Source organism: Gadus macrocephalus, chromosome 6 (assembly GCF_031168955.1).
Source record: "Gadus macrocephalus chromosome 6, ASM3116895v1".
Classification (NCBI taxonomy): Eukaryota; Metazoa; Chordata; class Actinopteri; order Gadiformes; family Gadidae; genus Gadus; species Gadus macrocephalus.
The window spans coordinates 13,344,133-13,361,649 of record NC_082387.1 but is presented as its reverse complement, the minus strand read 5'-3'; the positions used below and the strand labels follow the sequence as shown (position 1 = coordinate 13,361,649).

General features: G+C 41.6%; 1 protein-coding gene across 1 annotated transcript in view; it reads left to right on the top strand.

Annotated features, from left to right (window-relative positions):
• The first annotated feature begins 2,257 nt into the window (after positions 1-2,257).
• LOC132459622 (EGF-like repeat and discoidin I-like domain-containing protein 3) overlaps positions 2,258-17,517 on the top strand; it is an 80,587-nt gene continuing 65,327 nt past the window's right edge. The window contains 1 exon segment of the mRNA XM_060054268.1: positions 2,258-2,792. Within this exon segment, the coding sequence (XP_059910251.1) occupies positions 2,729-2,792 (64 nt within the window). The 5' untranslated portion in view covers positions 2,258-2,728.

Genomic DNA, 17,517 nt, shown 5'->3' with positions numbered 1-17,517 from the left:
TGGAAGAAAATGCTGAGGCAATCCAGGAAGTTGATGCACGGATTGAGATTGGTAGGGAGAGCACAATGACGGCAAGACATGGGGGATGAGAGAAGGGAGAGAGAAAAGGATCCCGCATGAACGCACGTGCACACACATGCTCATGAACACACTCACACACAACCCCCATATCCCGGCATGTAAGAGCCAATAGGAGGAGAAGAGAGAGAGACACACAGAGAGCGAGGCGGGAGAATACTGATGCAGGCGGTGAAAGAGGCAATGAAACAGACGAGGGAAGCCGTGCCCTTATCCACTCTCATTCCTTAGCTTTTTTCTTTACTAGGGATGTTAACATTAATAAACCTCATAATGACAGTGCTAAACGAACGCTAAAGGCACAATCGATTTCAATGGCTCCGTCCAATATTAGGAATCCTGACTAAACGTATTGATCTTTGAGGCGTAAAGTCCTGTTGGGTTTCCACGGTAAGGCGCCACGTCCTAAAGGCGGCTCATCATAAAACGTTTATCACTCGCGGGCTCATGTGGGTCAGGGTGATCCAGACCATAATGGCCTTAATTTGTCAACAAACCTAGAAAAGTGGCACACGCAGCCCTTCCGAGCGACACAAACTGGAAAATACGGTGTCCACACTGGCAAGTACAAAAAAATAAAAACCCACAACAGTTTAAGAGTCAAATATGAGAAGGTCACCGTGTTTTCCGGGCCGTTGCTCATCCTAAATGGGTCCCTGCGGTCTAAATTAGGATGGATGGTGTGCTGTAGACTGGAGGATTCACCGGTCTGAGCCTCCCAACGAACCAAGTGGAGACAAGGTCAAAGGCGCGCCGATGCACTCGTGTTCAAAGAAAGACCCGTTGTGAGTAGGTTTAGTGCGGTGACGTTGTAGGATTTGTTGGACAAATTGGAGTTTCTACAGTGCAGCGGAGGTGGAGGAACCTGGCCATGCAGGTGTCCCAGACAAAACCGGTCGTTTCCGTCTCTGTCCGTTGACTCTCTTCGGCTCTCTTCCCTTTGGAGTCGACAACATCAGACCATAACTTATTACACAGAAACACTTTCATGAATGGAGTTATTTTAGGTGGTTTATATCAGGTTTACATAGAGGGAAGAACGACAATGGACCACCTGCGTTTCATGAGATGGCAGCTCATGGTAACCGTGGAGCTAAGCACACATCTGCTTGCAGCGAATGGAACTAGTACTCTCAGGTTTGAATACAGGTAGAATTCCCTCACCAAGAGCCACGCATGTAAGCTACTGTGTCCGGCAGTCATGTTGGTCCCATTGGCACACTAGTTGTACCACCATCAAATAAAAGACTCATTTTGTGAAGCAAATCTGGGAGCCGGCACTTGAGGAAAATCTCTGCAGTGCTCCAGTTGGTTTTGAGACTATGCTAATGAGAGTAGCAGTGAAGTGCAGGACGAAGGGGAGCATTAGCTTGAGAAGGTTCTGAAGTTTGGTTGCATGCTTGTAGATACAACAAGCATGGCAGCGACATTCACAGAAGTCTTTCAAATAATTCCTAAGCATCTGACAAGAGAGAGAGAGAGAGAGAGAGAGAGAGAGAGAGAGAGAGAGAGAGAGAGAGAGAGAGAGAGAGAGAGAGAGAGAGAGAGAATACCTGAAGCTAGTCACAGGAATGTCATTAATTCATTAAGGGTTTAGCAGACAGGACTATTATAGCAATAGTCGTTTTTCTAATGTACGATGAAAGTAGTTTGGAATTGCAAAAAATGTGAATTGGATAATTACAGTAGACATATTTTGGGTACCATTAATGGAAAATAAAACATTGTAAATGCTGCGCTTGACTATTATCAAGCTTGTTCGTTTATCTTACATTTCTGAGCCCTACTACATATCCAATAAGATTGCAATGAAAGCCTACATCCAAAAGAAAAGCTTCTTAAAGCTGCTGCCTACCTATTTTGTAGAGCACAGTTTTTTTGTGAGGTGTGATCTCGATTAGAAGACACTTTACAAAAAAAGCTATTCCTATCAGTGGATGGTAGTATCATATGCAATAAACATTTATGGGTTTTATGTTTTTTTCCCCCCAGTTGTCGCTCATTCACAAGTCCTAATCAACTGTGAGAATGTGAGAAATAAACATTTGGGGGTTTCACACTAGGGTCCAGCCGAGGCCAGGGCTCCAAGTGGCCTATTTGACGCTTTAAACCCAAATCCAACATTGAGCGATTATTTTCATCCGGCAGTAGTGCACGTGCGGGGAGGAGCAAGGCGTTGTATTTATCAGTGAGACAGCGCCCCAGTCGGTTTAATAGGACCCACAGTGAATCGCACTTTTCTCGCTTTCGCGCACTCCTTCTTCCTTGAGTCTGATACCCTCACCAACACTGGATGAGTCCTTCCGTGCGGCCGAGGAAGCAGCAGCAGCAGCAGCAGCAGCAGCAGCAGCGATCGCTCCCGTTCTCCATCGCACCGCTGCGGTAGGCGAGAGGGGGGACACAGCAGGAGGGCACTTCGCTGTCAGTGTCACTTGTTTCTCCTCTCTGGGTGAAATATCCAGGGGCTGGTCAACCGGACCGACTTTCTCTCAGGCGGAGACCACAAAAAAAAGGGACTTAACGCGCCCCACTGGGGGATCTACGGAGAATCTGGACGGGTCCCACATCCAAAAGGGAACAATCGTAACTTAAGTAGATTGCTCCGTGATACATCGGTGGGGTTTGAAGAGAGCCCTTCTTTTGAGCGAGGATGGGACCGCTTCTCCTTTCCATCGTCCTCTGTGTGAGCGCCGCTGTCCCGCACTTGGTGAAAGGTGAGCGGAAAAGTGATTTGCTTTGCATGTTGTAGCCGTGGACAATGTCAGTGGCGCCCGTGGTTTCTATTATGGGATTACACCGTCGGCTTAATTGTGTTTGATCGATGCCATTCAAGAATGGGTTTTTCCATCTGGCATGCAGAAAATGACTGATTCGGAGGCCGACTGTGGGAATTATTAATCGTGAGAATGTGCGTGTGTTTGAAATGGTTCATCATTTACTGGCTGCTGGTTGGAGCATCAGCAGCCGGTGTGGGGTTGAGATGAATAATGTAGCCTATTCACCTAGGCTGTAATTTGACGTGATTTCCGAATCAAGATTGATAAAGATCACTTTTTTTTATATCTCTCTGAGGTTTTCCTGAAACTATATAATAGGCCTATAGTTGATATCCATAACTTGGCAATGGACCGCATTTTTCCAATCTTCCCGTGAACGGGGAGACCTCGGCGTCTTCCCAAAGTATCGGAGTTGGTGAATGGATGTGGAAGATGGATGTGACATTATGCTGTAGGCAAAAGCTGTCTATCGTAACAACGTGGAGATGTTTAGTAGCCTACTTATGATAGATAAGTTTGTCAACCATTGCACGTTTTTTTTTTTTTTTTTAACAATAGCAGATGGATGATAGCTCAGCCTATTTCACTACTTGCCAAAAGATCTAGGAAACATTTTCGATTTCTACACATCAATTCGATGGGCGAATCAGCGGTGATTGCGTCAAGGCGCACGGGAGGAGGGGGGTGTGTGTGTGTGTGTGTGTGTGTGTGTGTGTGTGTGTGTGTGTGTGTGTGTGTGTGTGTGTGTGTGTGTGTGTGTGTGTGTGTGTGTGTGTGTGTGTGTGTGTGTGTGTGTGTGTGTGTAAGGTGTTCATTCTGTGGCTTCCCCTCCGACGGTGTGTCCCCAGAGCGGGAAGATTCCCGCCACGGGGACAGTGGCTCTCCACCCACACACACAATCGGACACGTTAGATTTAACATACAAAACAGGGCAGTCCCTTTCGACACATAGGCTACCTTTGTTTTTTTTCATCAAAAAATAAATGGCCAGAAAAATCGATAGCAACAGCTGATCAGATTATTAACATTAAACAGGCATTGCCAGAAATGTAAATGCAGCAGGCAACAAGTGATCGGGTTATTTACATTCAACAGAAGTCCAAGCATATGCTCTCGAGAAAACACTCAAACATCAAAGGATCGTTCATGCATGCACAACTGTGCTCAATCGCTTGGGTCTGTTGTCTCATCGACAGCCAGCGACCTCCCCTACGCTTGTTTTAACTTACCCACCATGATTAAGATTCTGAAGAGCTTCTCGTCTGATCGTTGTTGTGTTATTATTATTATTATTATTATTATATTATTACTGATTCATAATCTTTGAAGGGTTATAATATAATAATTTATGCAACAAGGAGGGAGGCTCTATTCTCTCGTTCCGAACAGTAGGCTACAGGGCCATTATAGCTACTATGTAAATGTAGTTAACATTTTGATATAAAATAAGTATCCTTATGAAACATAGACCTAGGAGAATATTATTACTGCTGGCAGTGGCTCAGGAGGTAGGGTGGGTTGTCTGGCAACTGGAAGGTTGCCGGTTTGAGTGTCGAGGTGTCCTTGAGCAAGACACTTAACCCTGGCTGCCGCCTTGCACTGGTGACAATGCTGTTGGTATATGAATGTGTGTGAATGTGAGGCAATAATTGTTAAGCATTTTGAAGGGCCACTGGTCTAAAAAACACTATATAAATGCAGGCAATTCACATTTTTCAAGCATTTATTTGACAAAATAACTGTCACTGGAACAATATACAACAAATCTAAAATGTATTGACGTAACTTGATTCTTTGTGTGAGGAGTTATAACTTGTGAACTGACCACAAGGTAGCATTAATTTGAAGTGGCACAAGGAAATGTCGTGAAAACTGGGACACAAAGTGTTTATTCCTCATGCTTGTGATCCTCTTAAAATAACAGCAAGATCGACCAGGTCACTGTGAATGACGGGTTGGTGACCACTGCTGTTTACAGACGCAATATCCATACAACAACTTAACTTTGGAAGAAAATGAAATGGCCAAATTTTCTAGAATTCGGCCATTAGGCCTACTGATTTATCCCGATGAAGACGGGTCATGACACGTGTACTGCCCAGCCCTATAGCTGCTCTCTGTTGATAATGGTCCGAGAGAATCAACTTTGAACCTATCGGATTGACAGTATATTCCATTGAATTTAGAGTGATTTGTGATGCAGTGCCTTATCCGATTGCATTCTTTGTAAACATTTGGGAAACTTTTTGCCAGAGCAGACAGATGTTGCTCGTATGGGTCACGTGCGGGTTAGGGGCTGATAAAATGGTTCCATATCGGAGGACATTGAACAGGCTCTGATTCTTCCTCAGAATTAGATTTTCTGGGAAAATGTATTACAAATGATTATATTCTAATACACAACTTAAGTGTGCGGGATAGAAAAGATCCACAGGCCCAATTGAAAAGGCCTGCAATAGACCCTTATCCGAAAATCCAGCTTCATTGGTCTGAGGAGATCAGAAAGCAGAGAAGTTAACTTTGATGCAGGTAAATAGGCTAGATACTGAAATACTGATGCTGAAAGACAATGTGAGTAGGCAAGTGCCCAAACTGGTATTGAACTAATGCTGCATTAAAGCTACCTCTATGCCATCCAATTACCAGTAAAAGGTTAACTGGTGCAGCTTGGGTTTAAAGTCTAAATCTCTGAACCTCTGGTATTATTTTACACAGCTCTGGGTTACAGAGATAGAGAACTAAGGGCTGCATGGTGACTGAACAGTAACGAGTAACTTAATTTAACAACCGTTAACTCGTAAATATACTTTCTATCTTGTGTCCGTTTTACTGTTCCCTCGGACGATAGTTCACCACAAACCAAGACCAAGGAATAATACTTTTACTACGTTAGCCTAATTGTGACTTTAATAGGCTCGTCGACGAATATCTATAATACCCCTTTACAGTTTAATGGTTACATTAAGGAAAATGGAGAATTGCTTTCTCTTGGCAGGACGTATGTGTTTTACGAAGCAGATGTGTGTTGGAGACTATTTGTTAGTTATTGGTAAAAACTAGAAGGGTATCATTAGCAGGTCAATGGCATGTTATTATCAAGTTGCACTGCCAGGCTGTGGGCAGAGCAGGTTAATGACTTGGAGACACTTGGAGACACTCAGTCTGATCCATGGGTCAACAGCCACACGTTGCTCGCGTTTAACCCTCCCTGCCTTGTCAGTTCTCTTTGAAGCGGGCCAGAAAAATGCAAAATAAGTTGTCCACTGACAATTTCTTTCCAAAGTATGCGGTCAACATGTAGAAGAAAGCAGGCGTGTAAGTGGGTCAAGGCTTCCCCTACTGTCTTCCTCCATTCGGAAACATACTTGCCTCCGGAGTCAGACAAACCTCAGTCTCTTCTACAACAAGTGTGGTTCAAGAGCAGAGGGCTGGAAGACCGCTAGGCTTTCTCTTAACGGGCAACACACACACACACAAGCACCACAGCTTCCAGGCTGTCCTCTTGAAGCCTGACTCACATTCTCTCTGATGATAAAGCAGTCAACTTCTGCCTCATCATCTCAGGCCTCTAGAGCAGAATAAAGGACTATCAAATAAACAGCAAACACAGTCATTTGGACAGGACTGTTATGATGAGATTTCATTTTGATAGGCACTATTTAAGGCAACAAAGTCTGGCTCCTTTCATCCATGCATTGCTGTCTTCTTGTCCAGTAAATATGTAACTGTGTTGAGGCATTTGCGGCTTGGTAGTCCACAATGACAAGATGATCAGTTAGTATCACATTTAAGCTAGGAAGGATGGACCGACACCTCTGTTGAATGGCCATCGCCTTACGGAACCCTGTAGCCCAGATTCCTGTCATAATTAGCATTTTGCCTCGGAATGCACGACTCTGAATCCAATGCAGGGCGGCACTAGACTTCATTCAATGCAACATATCGTCGTATGTCATTTGTTAGCTAGGCTTGCATTGCCTGTAAAGGAGAAGTGACTGTTTCAATTAAGCACACAAACAGTATGTAGTATCGCTAGTCCCAATGGATTATTTTTCTCTTACAAAAAATGCAAACTTGATCAACTTTGACGGGGCATGACCTTAATGCTGAAGGGTGGTTGTCTCTCACCCACAGTTTTTGTTATTTTGCTGATTATAAATGGCAAAGGAAACCAGAGTTTACAATGCTGTGAAACAATTTCCAGAGCATTATGTTGTATTATGGCATATCAAATGGCTACAAAGCAATCATTATCTTATGGTACTAAAAATAAGAAGAATCTTATGATCACAGAAACACTACTGTAATCGAATGCCTTGGAGTTGTTGTTTGCACTTCAATGTTTTAACTAGTCTATCCCATCTTTCTCTTTCTGAAATTCTGACTAAAGGTAGACACGTTGTTAGCAGCTATCTGGCCTTGTGTACAAAAGGCTCCATTGTTTTATGGTTCAGACAATGCCTTCCTTCTTCTTCTGGCTCCTGTACCTCTGTTCCTGCTGCCCCATTGTCTTGGATCCAGTCTGCCCCATTGGGCATTCCATGAGAGAGAGCTGCACATATGGAACCTGAATGCATCCTTTATCTGAACATGTACTCATGTGCATGTGCGTGCGTCTCTGTGTGTGTCTGTGTGTGTCTGTGTGTTCAAGAGCGTGAACTCCAGTGTAATGTTGTTTTGTTTTTGCTATTGCTATTATTGCAATAATTGTTCATTATAGACTTTAAAGTAAATGGTCTGCCATCTGCGAACCAATTGGAGAGCTTATTGTAAGCAAATTAACTAATTAATTGTTACTAAATTAATGCAGTTAAGTCTCATCCACTGTTAAATTGCATTGTTTGCTTTGATTCCTGAGCGTGTGTATGGATTGAATTGATTGCCGGATGAATGTTTCAGCTCTTACTGTGATGATTGACACCCACAACATTAACATAATGACACTGAGAAGGGTAATCTTCATCCAGTCGGCATGACATTTTTAGAGGAATATTTACCATGGCAAAAACTGAATCTTACAGTATGTAGTACAAAACATAAGCTTCAAGCATAGCAATGCTTTGTGAGGAGTGTGAAGCCTTGCTGCATACAATGAAGTTTATTTCCATGGTCTGTTCCATACTTTTACAAGTCAGATGGTAAGCCTACATTTATGGCAAAAATATACTTAGATGGTCCGTTTCATTCTTTATTGAAATCATTTCAGCTGGATATCAAACAAATAATTGCACCACTTCAGTAATAAATAGGACCAAGAATATATAGAGAGTACCTGTGATGATAAACTGGTCTGCTTAAATGCAGGCAGAGTGTGGCAATCTATTTAAAACGCTATTACATTCATCATGCTCTGAAGGTTATGGACATTGCAAGGGTATCTTTTTAATAATAGATACATACAATCTACTGATGACCTTTCCAATGTTGTGAATGATATAATCTTAAATCATAGGAGATGGGTCATCCAAAGCTATGCACATCAACTATGCTGAGCTCAAATGCCAAGCGTATTGGATGGTAATAAATGTATTGTCCTGCTCCCTGATAATTAACCTAATTTGGATTGATTGATGTTTTTTTGACAATACAACAACAAAGTAGACATTTATTACATAAAAACAAGAATGAACTTTGAACTCAGTTTTATTCTATTGTCAAAAAGTGCTTTACTATCATGCACGCTTACTGTCCTGTCTGTCTTAAATTAGGAACAACTGATAGTACACACAGTATCCATAGACACATGGATCATGATAGTTTTGAAGCTCTGACAATTATGGGCGGGTGAAGTCAGACTCAAACACTGATCCTTTAAGTGCTTAATTAAGGCAATGACAAATTGTTGACAAGGACTTTGCAAAGAAAGAAAAAAAGAATGGAGGACTTAATGCAAATGTCAGCATGTGGTGGCAGTAACAAGCATGGAAGGGATCACGCTCAAACATGAAAGTGGTCATTAGGACGTTTCATCTGTCGTGTCAGCTGAGTTTTAAGTGTGCTTAATGTCCCTGGCTGAGAGCGGGCTGCGGCCTTTCCTTTCAAGCCTAGGCTAGTCGGTTAGACCTCATAGTGGCATTAATCCCACCAAATCACCATGATTACCCCTCCTCTGGACCTGCAGTTCCCGGATTCAGGGGTGTTGGCCATGCGCTGAAAGGTTGTTTACAGAGATGAGATAATTTTTTGGTAATGTTACACAAGCAATTCTTGCTTCATGATTCAATTGTCTCAGTGGTTCTATCATGTGAAGCAGATTTGGGTCTGGCTGGTCTGGTGGCAATGAATCGTTTGGTTCACTGGAACAGCATTCACATGGAGGAATATTTTCCCCCATGTTAAATAAACATTGTCATTTGCCGGCACCTGGCAATGTCTTCCTCCAGTTGTTATGTTTGTATCTCCTGAATTACAAAGAATACTTTTCCAAGTGCCTTTGAGATTTTATTCAAGCCTCAATGGTCAAGTTCCCTGATTAACGGACCGTTTATGTTTAGAAAATGCCCTATATAGCGTACTTGCGTCTGAATGGATATGTCGGTCCTGCTGAAGCCTTTGCAGCAGAATATACTGGATTCTATCCGCATGTGTTAGACAAAGTAGGCTTTAGGGGGTTAAGGCTATGAGCTTTACTTCATTCTGATAAAATCTCTCCATGGTCAGCAGGAAAACCATCAGATTTGCATTAAGCCCATTCTTCTTTTTTGGGATCAAATGGGTGCAGGTAGCTTAAGATCTTACCTCATACAAGCCGTATGAAAAGGGCGAACGCTGGTTGTAGTTCTTCAGAAATATTGCAGACTGCATAATTTGCAGGGTTCAAAGTAAATTAATAGATAATATGATATATTTATAACGAATATGATGTTTGTCTCATTGGTGCTTTAGTGTTCTGTTGGATTTGAATTAGGAAAAAAAAACGCCCACCTAACCCGAACATTTTTGTAGACGTTACACGGTGACATTGCTTTCTGTTGGGTTGAACAGGAGAATATGTCTTCAAATGGCTGTAGCAACCAACCATTGGAATCAGATATTAGTTTCCCAGTAGAAAAACAACTCAGGGATTCTGTCTCAGAATCACTACATATTACATTTTTGCAAAGTTCCTATGGCGATACATCAGTAATTTAGTTAGAGGACACACATTTTTGCTGGGCTGGAAACCTGGAAAATGAAGATTGTATTTTGCAAAATAGCACACGGGAGTAAATAGTGAAAGGATGAAGAACTATAGATCACATAATGAAAAAATAAACCCTGGAAAGTATAGTAAATTGATGTTAGATGTTTAAAAACAGTATCAAAGGGATTTAGCGTGTATTGTTCCTTAAACCCTCCCTTGTATGTGGACAATAACATCAACCCCTTCTAAGACGTAGCTCCACACTATGATACTACAAGTGTCAGAGAAGCTAACCTTCTCTCAGACGTGGCAATCAACATCAACCACTTCCCAGATGGAGCTCGACACATTGATCCACCTTCATGACGTTTATTCCCTTGTTCGTGCCTTGGGAAAAGGCACTACGACGTCACGAAAAGAAGCCAACCTAGGTTGAAGCGGTTTTGTGTTCACTGCCCCTTCAAGAAAAAACAACGAAGTAATGTTTTTAGCCGGGTATTGCACGTCATCGTCCTCCTGTGATCTGCTCCAAAGGGGATGGAGCATTTCACTGCCCAGATAACTTCCCTTTTGATATGCATAAGGAGCTGTCAGCCATGTGTGAATGTGTAAATGTGTGTGTACCCGTGTGTAAACCTGTGCATGTGTGAATTCATCCCTGTTTGAAGCTTTGAGAGATAACCCAAAAATGTCAGCCGAAAAAGTCCAGGCAGATTCCGGGCAGCTTTTCCCCAAGTTGTTTTTGCACAGTGTGGCTGTGCATCTAAACCTCATTTGCCAATATACTAACAGTTCCCCTTTATTAATCATGTCAGCCTGTCTGCCCTCCGACTGCATGGGTAGAATTCCAACGAGGGGGATATTCGCTGAGTGATTGATTGAGAGCAGGAACCCTATGTGTTGAAGACAAGAATATCAAAAAACACAATGTGATCCTTGGAATGAACAAATATGAGCTTGCTGTGCACCTGTGATATGAATATAACAGCTTTCTCATAACCAAAGTGTCTCACTGACCACGAAATCTGGGCTTGGGGTGCTTGTCCTTCAAACAATTTCTCCCTGCTGCTGCCTTGTACTGGATCTACTCCTGAATAAGTTTTATCCACACTATTTATATTTATAGCAGTAGGATCAGAGAAAAAAGTTGTGTAAGCTTGCTGTAATTATCAAATCTTGGGTAAAATACATGTATCATTACGTGACATCTAATATTGGAAGAAAGATATTCTGGGGAAACATGGTTTAGCACTTAAGTCTTGTCCCAGGTGTGAATCTGCAGTTACACTTCCCAGCATCCACACCTTCTTCATCAAACTCACTGAGAAAGAATCCAACAGGGGTGTTGATTTGTGTTTGAAGAGTCTTCCCGCTTTGTGCATTGGGGAGACGAGAATACATGTAGGGGAGATATTTAGTCATGGAAAGAGGTACAGAAAAATGGGCGGCGTGTATGTTTGTAATGAGGCTACCAAGGCTCTCCTGAGCAAACTAGGCCACCCGTAATGAGCATGCAGAGAGCACAGTAGGGTTTGTGGGGCAGATAAATAGACGAGATGGAGAAATACAGAAGGGTGGGGAGGAGGAGTATACACAGGGAGCAGGAAAGGATTGCATCGGAGATAAAGCGAGCATGTAAAGATCGAAAGTAAAATTGCATAGTTAAACATGAGACTGTGATTTATTATTTATTGTGATTTATTTTTATGATTAGGGACTTCTGTTATTTTCTGTAGGATTCAAATCATCATCATGCCTTTCTTTACATGAGCTTCCCTGATACTGGTTGCCATGGAGTTTTGAAGGGAGTCTGTACAATTGGTTTTGTACACTATTTTGACGCAGTCACATTGTGACACATTGTTGGAAACAATAGTAATAGAAAAAAGAACAACAATAAACTGTAAATGTTGATGTTTCCCATCCATAATTGTTCACCTTACGAGAAGCTAGCCCCTTTCTTTTGAGGTTCTTTGTGAACCCAGCACAAGCTAGCACTTGAACACAGTCCATTATCACTGCATAGGGCCCATGTTGAAGTGAGTATCGATCCTTTCCTTAGACAAAAGCCTGTTGAGCACCTCTAAAGGGCTTAAGAGTTTGCTAAAGGGAGGACCATCCAGAGTGCAAAATAATAAAAAATAAGGGCAAATGTAGTACCAGCTTCTTCGTAACAAGATGAAGGCATCAGGCCTAACAGGAGTAGGAATTCTTTACTAACTTTTTTTTTACTAATCCACGCTGCAATTGTTTCCATGTTTGAATTCCTACTCTCAAAGTCTAGCCATCTCAGAATATTGTCTCTAATGGAATTCTTTATTCCACTGACTGCCGTTTCTTATTCAAATACCACAAACTGCTATTTGACTCCCAATAGACCGATTGCATCGGGGAAAACTTAGACGTGGTTAGACGGAAATTCTCACAAATGTAGTTCTTTCTGGTACACACAGCATGTTGTATTTATGGCCTGTGAAATTAGGGACCCTTCACACCTTCAAGAGGAATGGTAGATGGGGATGACACCAGAGCCAAAATCAATTATTGGACAGTAGGAACATTAAAGTTAGATTTAGGTATGAAGGTTTTCTGGAGTGCGAATGAGGATGAGAGAAGCCACCGGGCTAGCTTGCGGTGACCAAAGCCTAACCACATAGCTGTGATTATGCGTTTGGCTCCATGCCAAGCCTCGCTTCAGTGGAAAACACTGCAGTAGTTTTGCAGTCACGGTTGCACAGACTTTATTCAATGATGCATGGTTGTGGTAGCTTTGTGTCTCACTAGAGGTGACAATAAAGTTTTTTTTTTACCCCACATAAGGTGTTATTGGTTATGATCGCATTGACAATGAATTTGTTTTCCTTGTTATGTACGATTCTTTTTGACCTTGGCAATTATGCGAGTGCGATGTTTGTAATCAACATCGTACCGAGGGTGTTTCTTGAAGTAAAGAGATTCATTAACAAAACACAGTTTACCAAATGGCTAAATGGTTTAAAGTTCATGTTCAAGCATGAGATTTATATTCATTTTTACCTTACTTAAACCCCACAACTTTTCCGCGTTAAGTCTCACGGCTCTCTTGAGCATTGCTTTTTGAGGCTTGTATCTCATAGAACCGACCCTGTCTGTTTTGGCTTGCTACAGCCTTCTTTGTTTTTCTTTTTTTCACTGTGATGTTTACATTCACTGTATTCTCTAAACATCGTCTCTCTCTTCTCGCCGCTTCATCCCTAAGGCCAGAGCGAGCTCATTCCCTCAAGCTATTACAACCAATTTGGAGGGGTGGCTGTGCCCCCGCCCCCTCCACACAAACAACCCCCTCCCCACAAACACAACAACCCCCCCCCCCCCCCCCCCCCCGCACACACATTTCTACACAAAACCATTTGAAATACTGATTCAAGGGTTCCCGGTTGGGAATTGAACAACTGGCCTCTAAATTCTTTATTGAAAAGAAAAAATATATGGGACACTTTCATGGCCTTTTCTTTTATCCTTTGACATTGTGTGATTGAGCAAGAAACACAATTTTAGCAATAGAAGGAAACAAGGAAATACATTGGGATTTCTCACATCCAAAATTGCCTTCTCCTACCACAGGACTCTCCATGGTGGATTATTACTTGACAGCGTTGCACAGAATGGTCATAGCCCGACCATTGCTTGCTGAAGGACTTGGCTCTAAATTATATGAACAGGTCAATGTGGCCTTCACATGTGGATGCACATGTTTTGGGGCACTAAGGCGCTTGGCTGTCCTAGTGCTCCAGTATTCAAAGTTCTTACAAATCTGGAGAGCAGTGATATACAATATTTTTAGCTTTATTGACAATCAAAGCTTGATCAATAAGATAAGTTCTCTCTTTTTAGTAATGGCAATCTGCAGAAAGCAATTTGCCAGAAAGGCATGTTTTACAATGATGTGTAATGTCCCATTTGGTCAGCATGTATGTTGATGAAAAGTATACAGTATATGAAAAGGTTCTACATCTACATACCATTGGAAGTCTTCCCAGATTCAGGCTTGGTTAAGACCATATAACCTCAGACAGAACCAGCGAACAGCAAAGTGGAATGCAATTCTAAAGCTATGAGGTCAATGAGGTTGTGGTGTACACAGCTGTGGATGTTTAGAAACGACTGTCATCAATACGATCTTGGGAAAGTAAACCAGTCCCTTTCAATGAAATACACAGACTTTTAAAAACAAATAATTTCTTTGCTGCACTGCGCTTGGCATATGTGTACTGTCCTTGCTTGACAGTATGGTATTAGCATGTACAACAGTTGGTGAGGTGGTCTGTTTTCAGGTTCTTATATATATTCTTATATAAACCCCAACTGTTGAGTTTTGAGATTTTTCACTCGTGCCCTCAAATGCTCTTTTTATTAGTTATCTGTATTATGTACACATGCACAAAAAAAATACCTGAACTGAACTGCTCGCTGAGGAAAAACACCATTAATATATTTAATGGATTACCTTGATACATTTAAATGTATAATGTGATTTATTCAGGGTTGTATTTGTAGTGCTTGCATTCTTTTCAGACTGAACAGCTAAACAACTTTTGTTTTGTTAGCATTTTCATTATTATGATTACAATGTCAGTATACAGTATTTGCTATCTAAATATCAGATTAACAGTATCCTCATTATCACAATTATGTTTCATATTCTAAGAAGTCCAAGGCTTTTGCTAATGTGTGAGTCATTTCACACCAACCACCCACGCTACGCTGAATGTATTAATGCTAATCAGGACTGTTGCAGAACAAATATATGGATGGTTGATGTTTCCAGTGAAACTCTAGCATACGCTTGGAGTCATAATATGACAACAGATTATTTCTCTGGTCTCTAGTCCTCTGTGTTGGCATGTTTACACTATAGTTCCCGTATTTGTGAATATTTATTTGGAAAAAATAAATCAAAAGATCAATTATTCAAAAGACAGATTTGCATTGATCTTATGTCACTTACAAGCAGGTATAAGTGGCATGAATCCAAATTGAGTAAGTAGTCTGATATGTTGAGGCATATCATGTATAGTTCTATAATTTAGGTCATGTCAAGTCCTGAGACTGGAGGTGCATTGCTGGTGACCGTCCACTGTTACTGTACTAGTGCTAAATGGATAGCCGAAATCCATTACTGAGATTGCTTCTTACTTACTGGTGATGCCATGGGTCTTGCGGTAATAAAACAAAAGGACACCAACTTTATACTTTTCTTGGGATATAGTCACTGGAATCATGGAATCATGGGAATCAGTCTTATAAATATAAAGTATAATGTTTCTTATCTATTAAACAATGGAAAAAATGCATATGATACAAATGTTTGGGATACTGATTGACACAATGCCATCTGTGATGCAGTGTGGAAATACTTTCAATTTGACATTTTTAAACTAACTTTTCTAATTTACTATTAACTTCCCCAAAGCCGGCACAATGTGCGACTTCAATGAAGTTTCCTATGAAAATGTTATTGTTTACTCTAATGAGCACAAACAAGTCATTATATTTAGTATCCACATTCTTAATGATAAATGCCATTTATGTGGTGATAATCTGTCAAATGTTTGTGGAGACTCGTCAGTTGCTAGGTGTGAATGATTACCCACCCCAAAAATCTTATTTTTTTCCAATACATAGATAATACGTTTGTCACAGAATGCATTATAATTCAACAAAGTTTTGATGAATCCAATTGGCCAAATGTCACTGTCTGGCACTTATAGCACCATCGCCTGATAAAGCCCCCAATCAAAGTCAATCCAAAATTTAACAAGCAGAAGGTTGTATTTGAGAAAGCATAATACAATCTCCTTGGGTTGTATTGCTACTCTCAGCTATCGATCAATACGATACTGGATATTCTCATAACAATATTTTCGTACTATTCAAGAAATAAATACAGATTTCGTCTTTCAATGGGCAATAAAAAATGAGTCAAACGCAAATTGGTGGAATATTAGACGGAAAATACGCTCATGTACATTGCAATGAAAACACATCCTCCTCCCTAACCTCACACATTGCTAGTGACAATGTGCGAGGTGGTTTAGTCTCAACAAATACAAAGCTGTGGCATTTGCTTGCTAGTGGATGTCAGATGGTAGATTTTAGCGTGGCGTTACACCTGGCGTAATGAGGTTGTTTCTGTATTCTCAGTCATGCTATTACTGTATTGTGCTACAATCATAGACACAGACTGCATACCCTCTAAAAAAACGGGGGAGCCTGTTCTATGTTAATCTCACCTGAATTCTGTAAATACATGGCTGCTAGTGCACGAGTGCACTGCATGCACCAACACACACACACACACCCATATAACCACCCACACATACACGTAGTACAGTGAAGGAAAAGTGGTACGAGTTGGTTTATGATTCAATGTTTAAATACGTATCACTCACTTTTTATGTCTGATAGTGTGCCTTATTTATATTGCAAGATATCACCCAATGACACTTTGTCACACCCACATAAAGTTCACGGCGATTAAGTTGGGTTAGGGTTTCATTAAACACGTATAGGTTGGGTTAACAGTGGCCGTTTGGTTCCATACACCCCTGAGAGGTTAAAGAGCTGGTTTTACAGGCTGGACCTTTTCATCACAGTTACTCCTGCATCTATAGGGTTTCTCCAGGGAGGTTGAGGCACATTGACGCTTGACTAATTTTTAAACACACCCTCCGGCCTCCTTTCCTTCTGCGATAGGCACCGCTGCCCCCTCATTCTGCCTGTCCAAGGATGTGGTCCCTGGTGTCCCGGCAATGGTGCATAGTTATCTCCGGTGCCAACCAACCAGCCCCAACCGCTGCTGGTAGCTCCAGCTTTCCCCCTGGGCGCTCATCCTCTCCTGGCAGCCTGCCACGGAGGTCTTTACCAGGAAAATGAGTTCCGGCCCCCGCAAACACCTGCGAGCCCTACCCCAAGCCCCGTTTCCGTACTCCACTTTCTATTGTTGAACTAAATTGTAGCACTAGGATATTTATATCTTTCACTTACTAGATGATTGTCAATCAATGGATGGCTTTCTTAGGACTAAAAGGCAGTTACCAGAATAGCCAAGGCCTCCTGTAATGCTTTAAGGTCATGGTTGGTATCTATATATCTTGCTGACTTGAATGTGAAATTGTATTTTTTTTTGGTGTCCAACCCCTTGTGTAATATGGTAGCATTTACATGTGTGTAGGATGCTGTTAAAATATATATAAATGTGCCTAAAATGACAAATGACTATTGTCTCATCGCCAGCGAAACTATGTGTTTAACATGCATGTCCGGTGAATGTTATCTATTCTGTACACCTTGGGGTCATATCAGCCCCTATATGCCGGACAGACCATTTGGTTCCCGTTTAGATTATGGATGTTATTGCATCCCTCCGGCCCTTCAAATTAAACCGGTTTGTCCCGGCATGATGGCTTATCGTGCCGGACGGACGTGGATCTGCTGAAAAGAGATCTTTTACCAACGTATCTGAAGAACCGCTTATTTTTTAACAAACTCCAGGCTTTC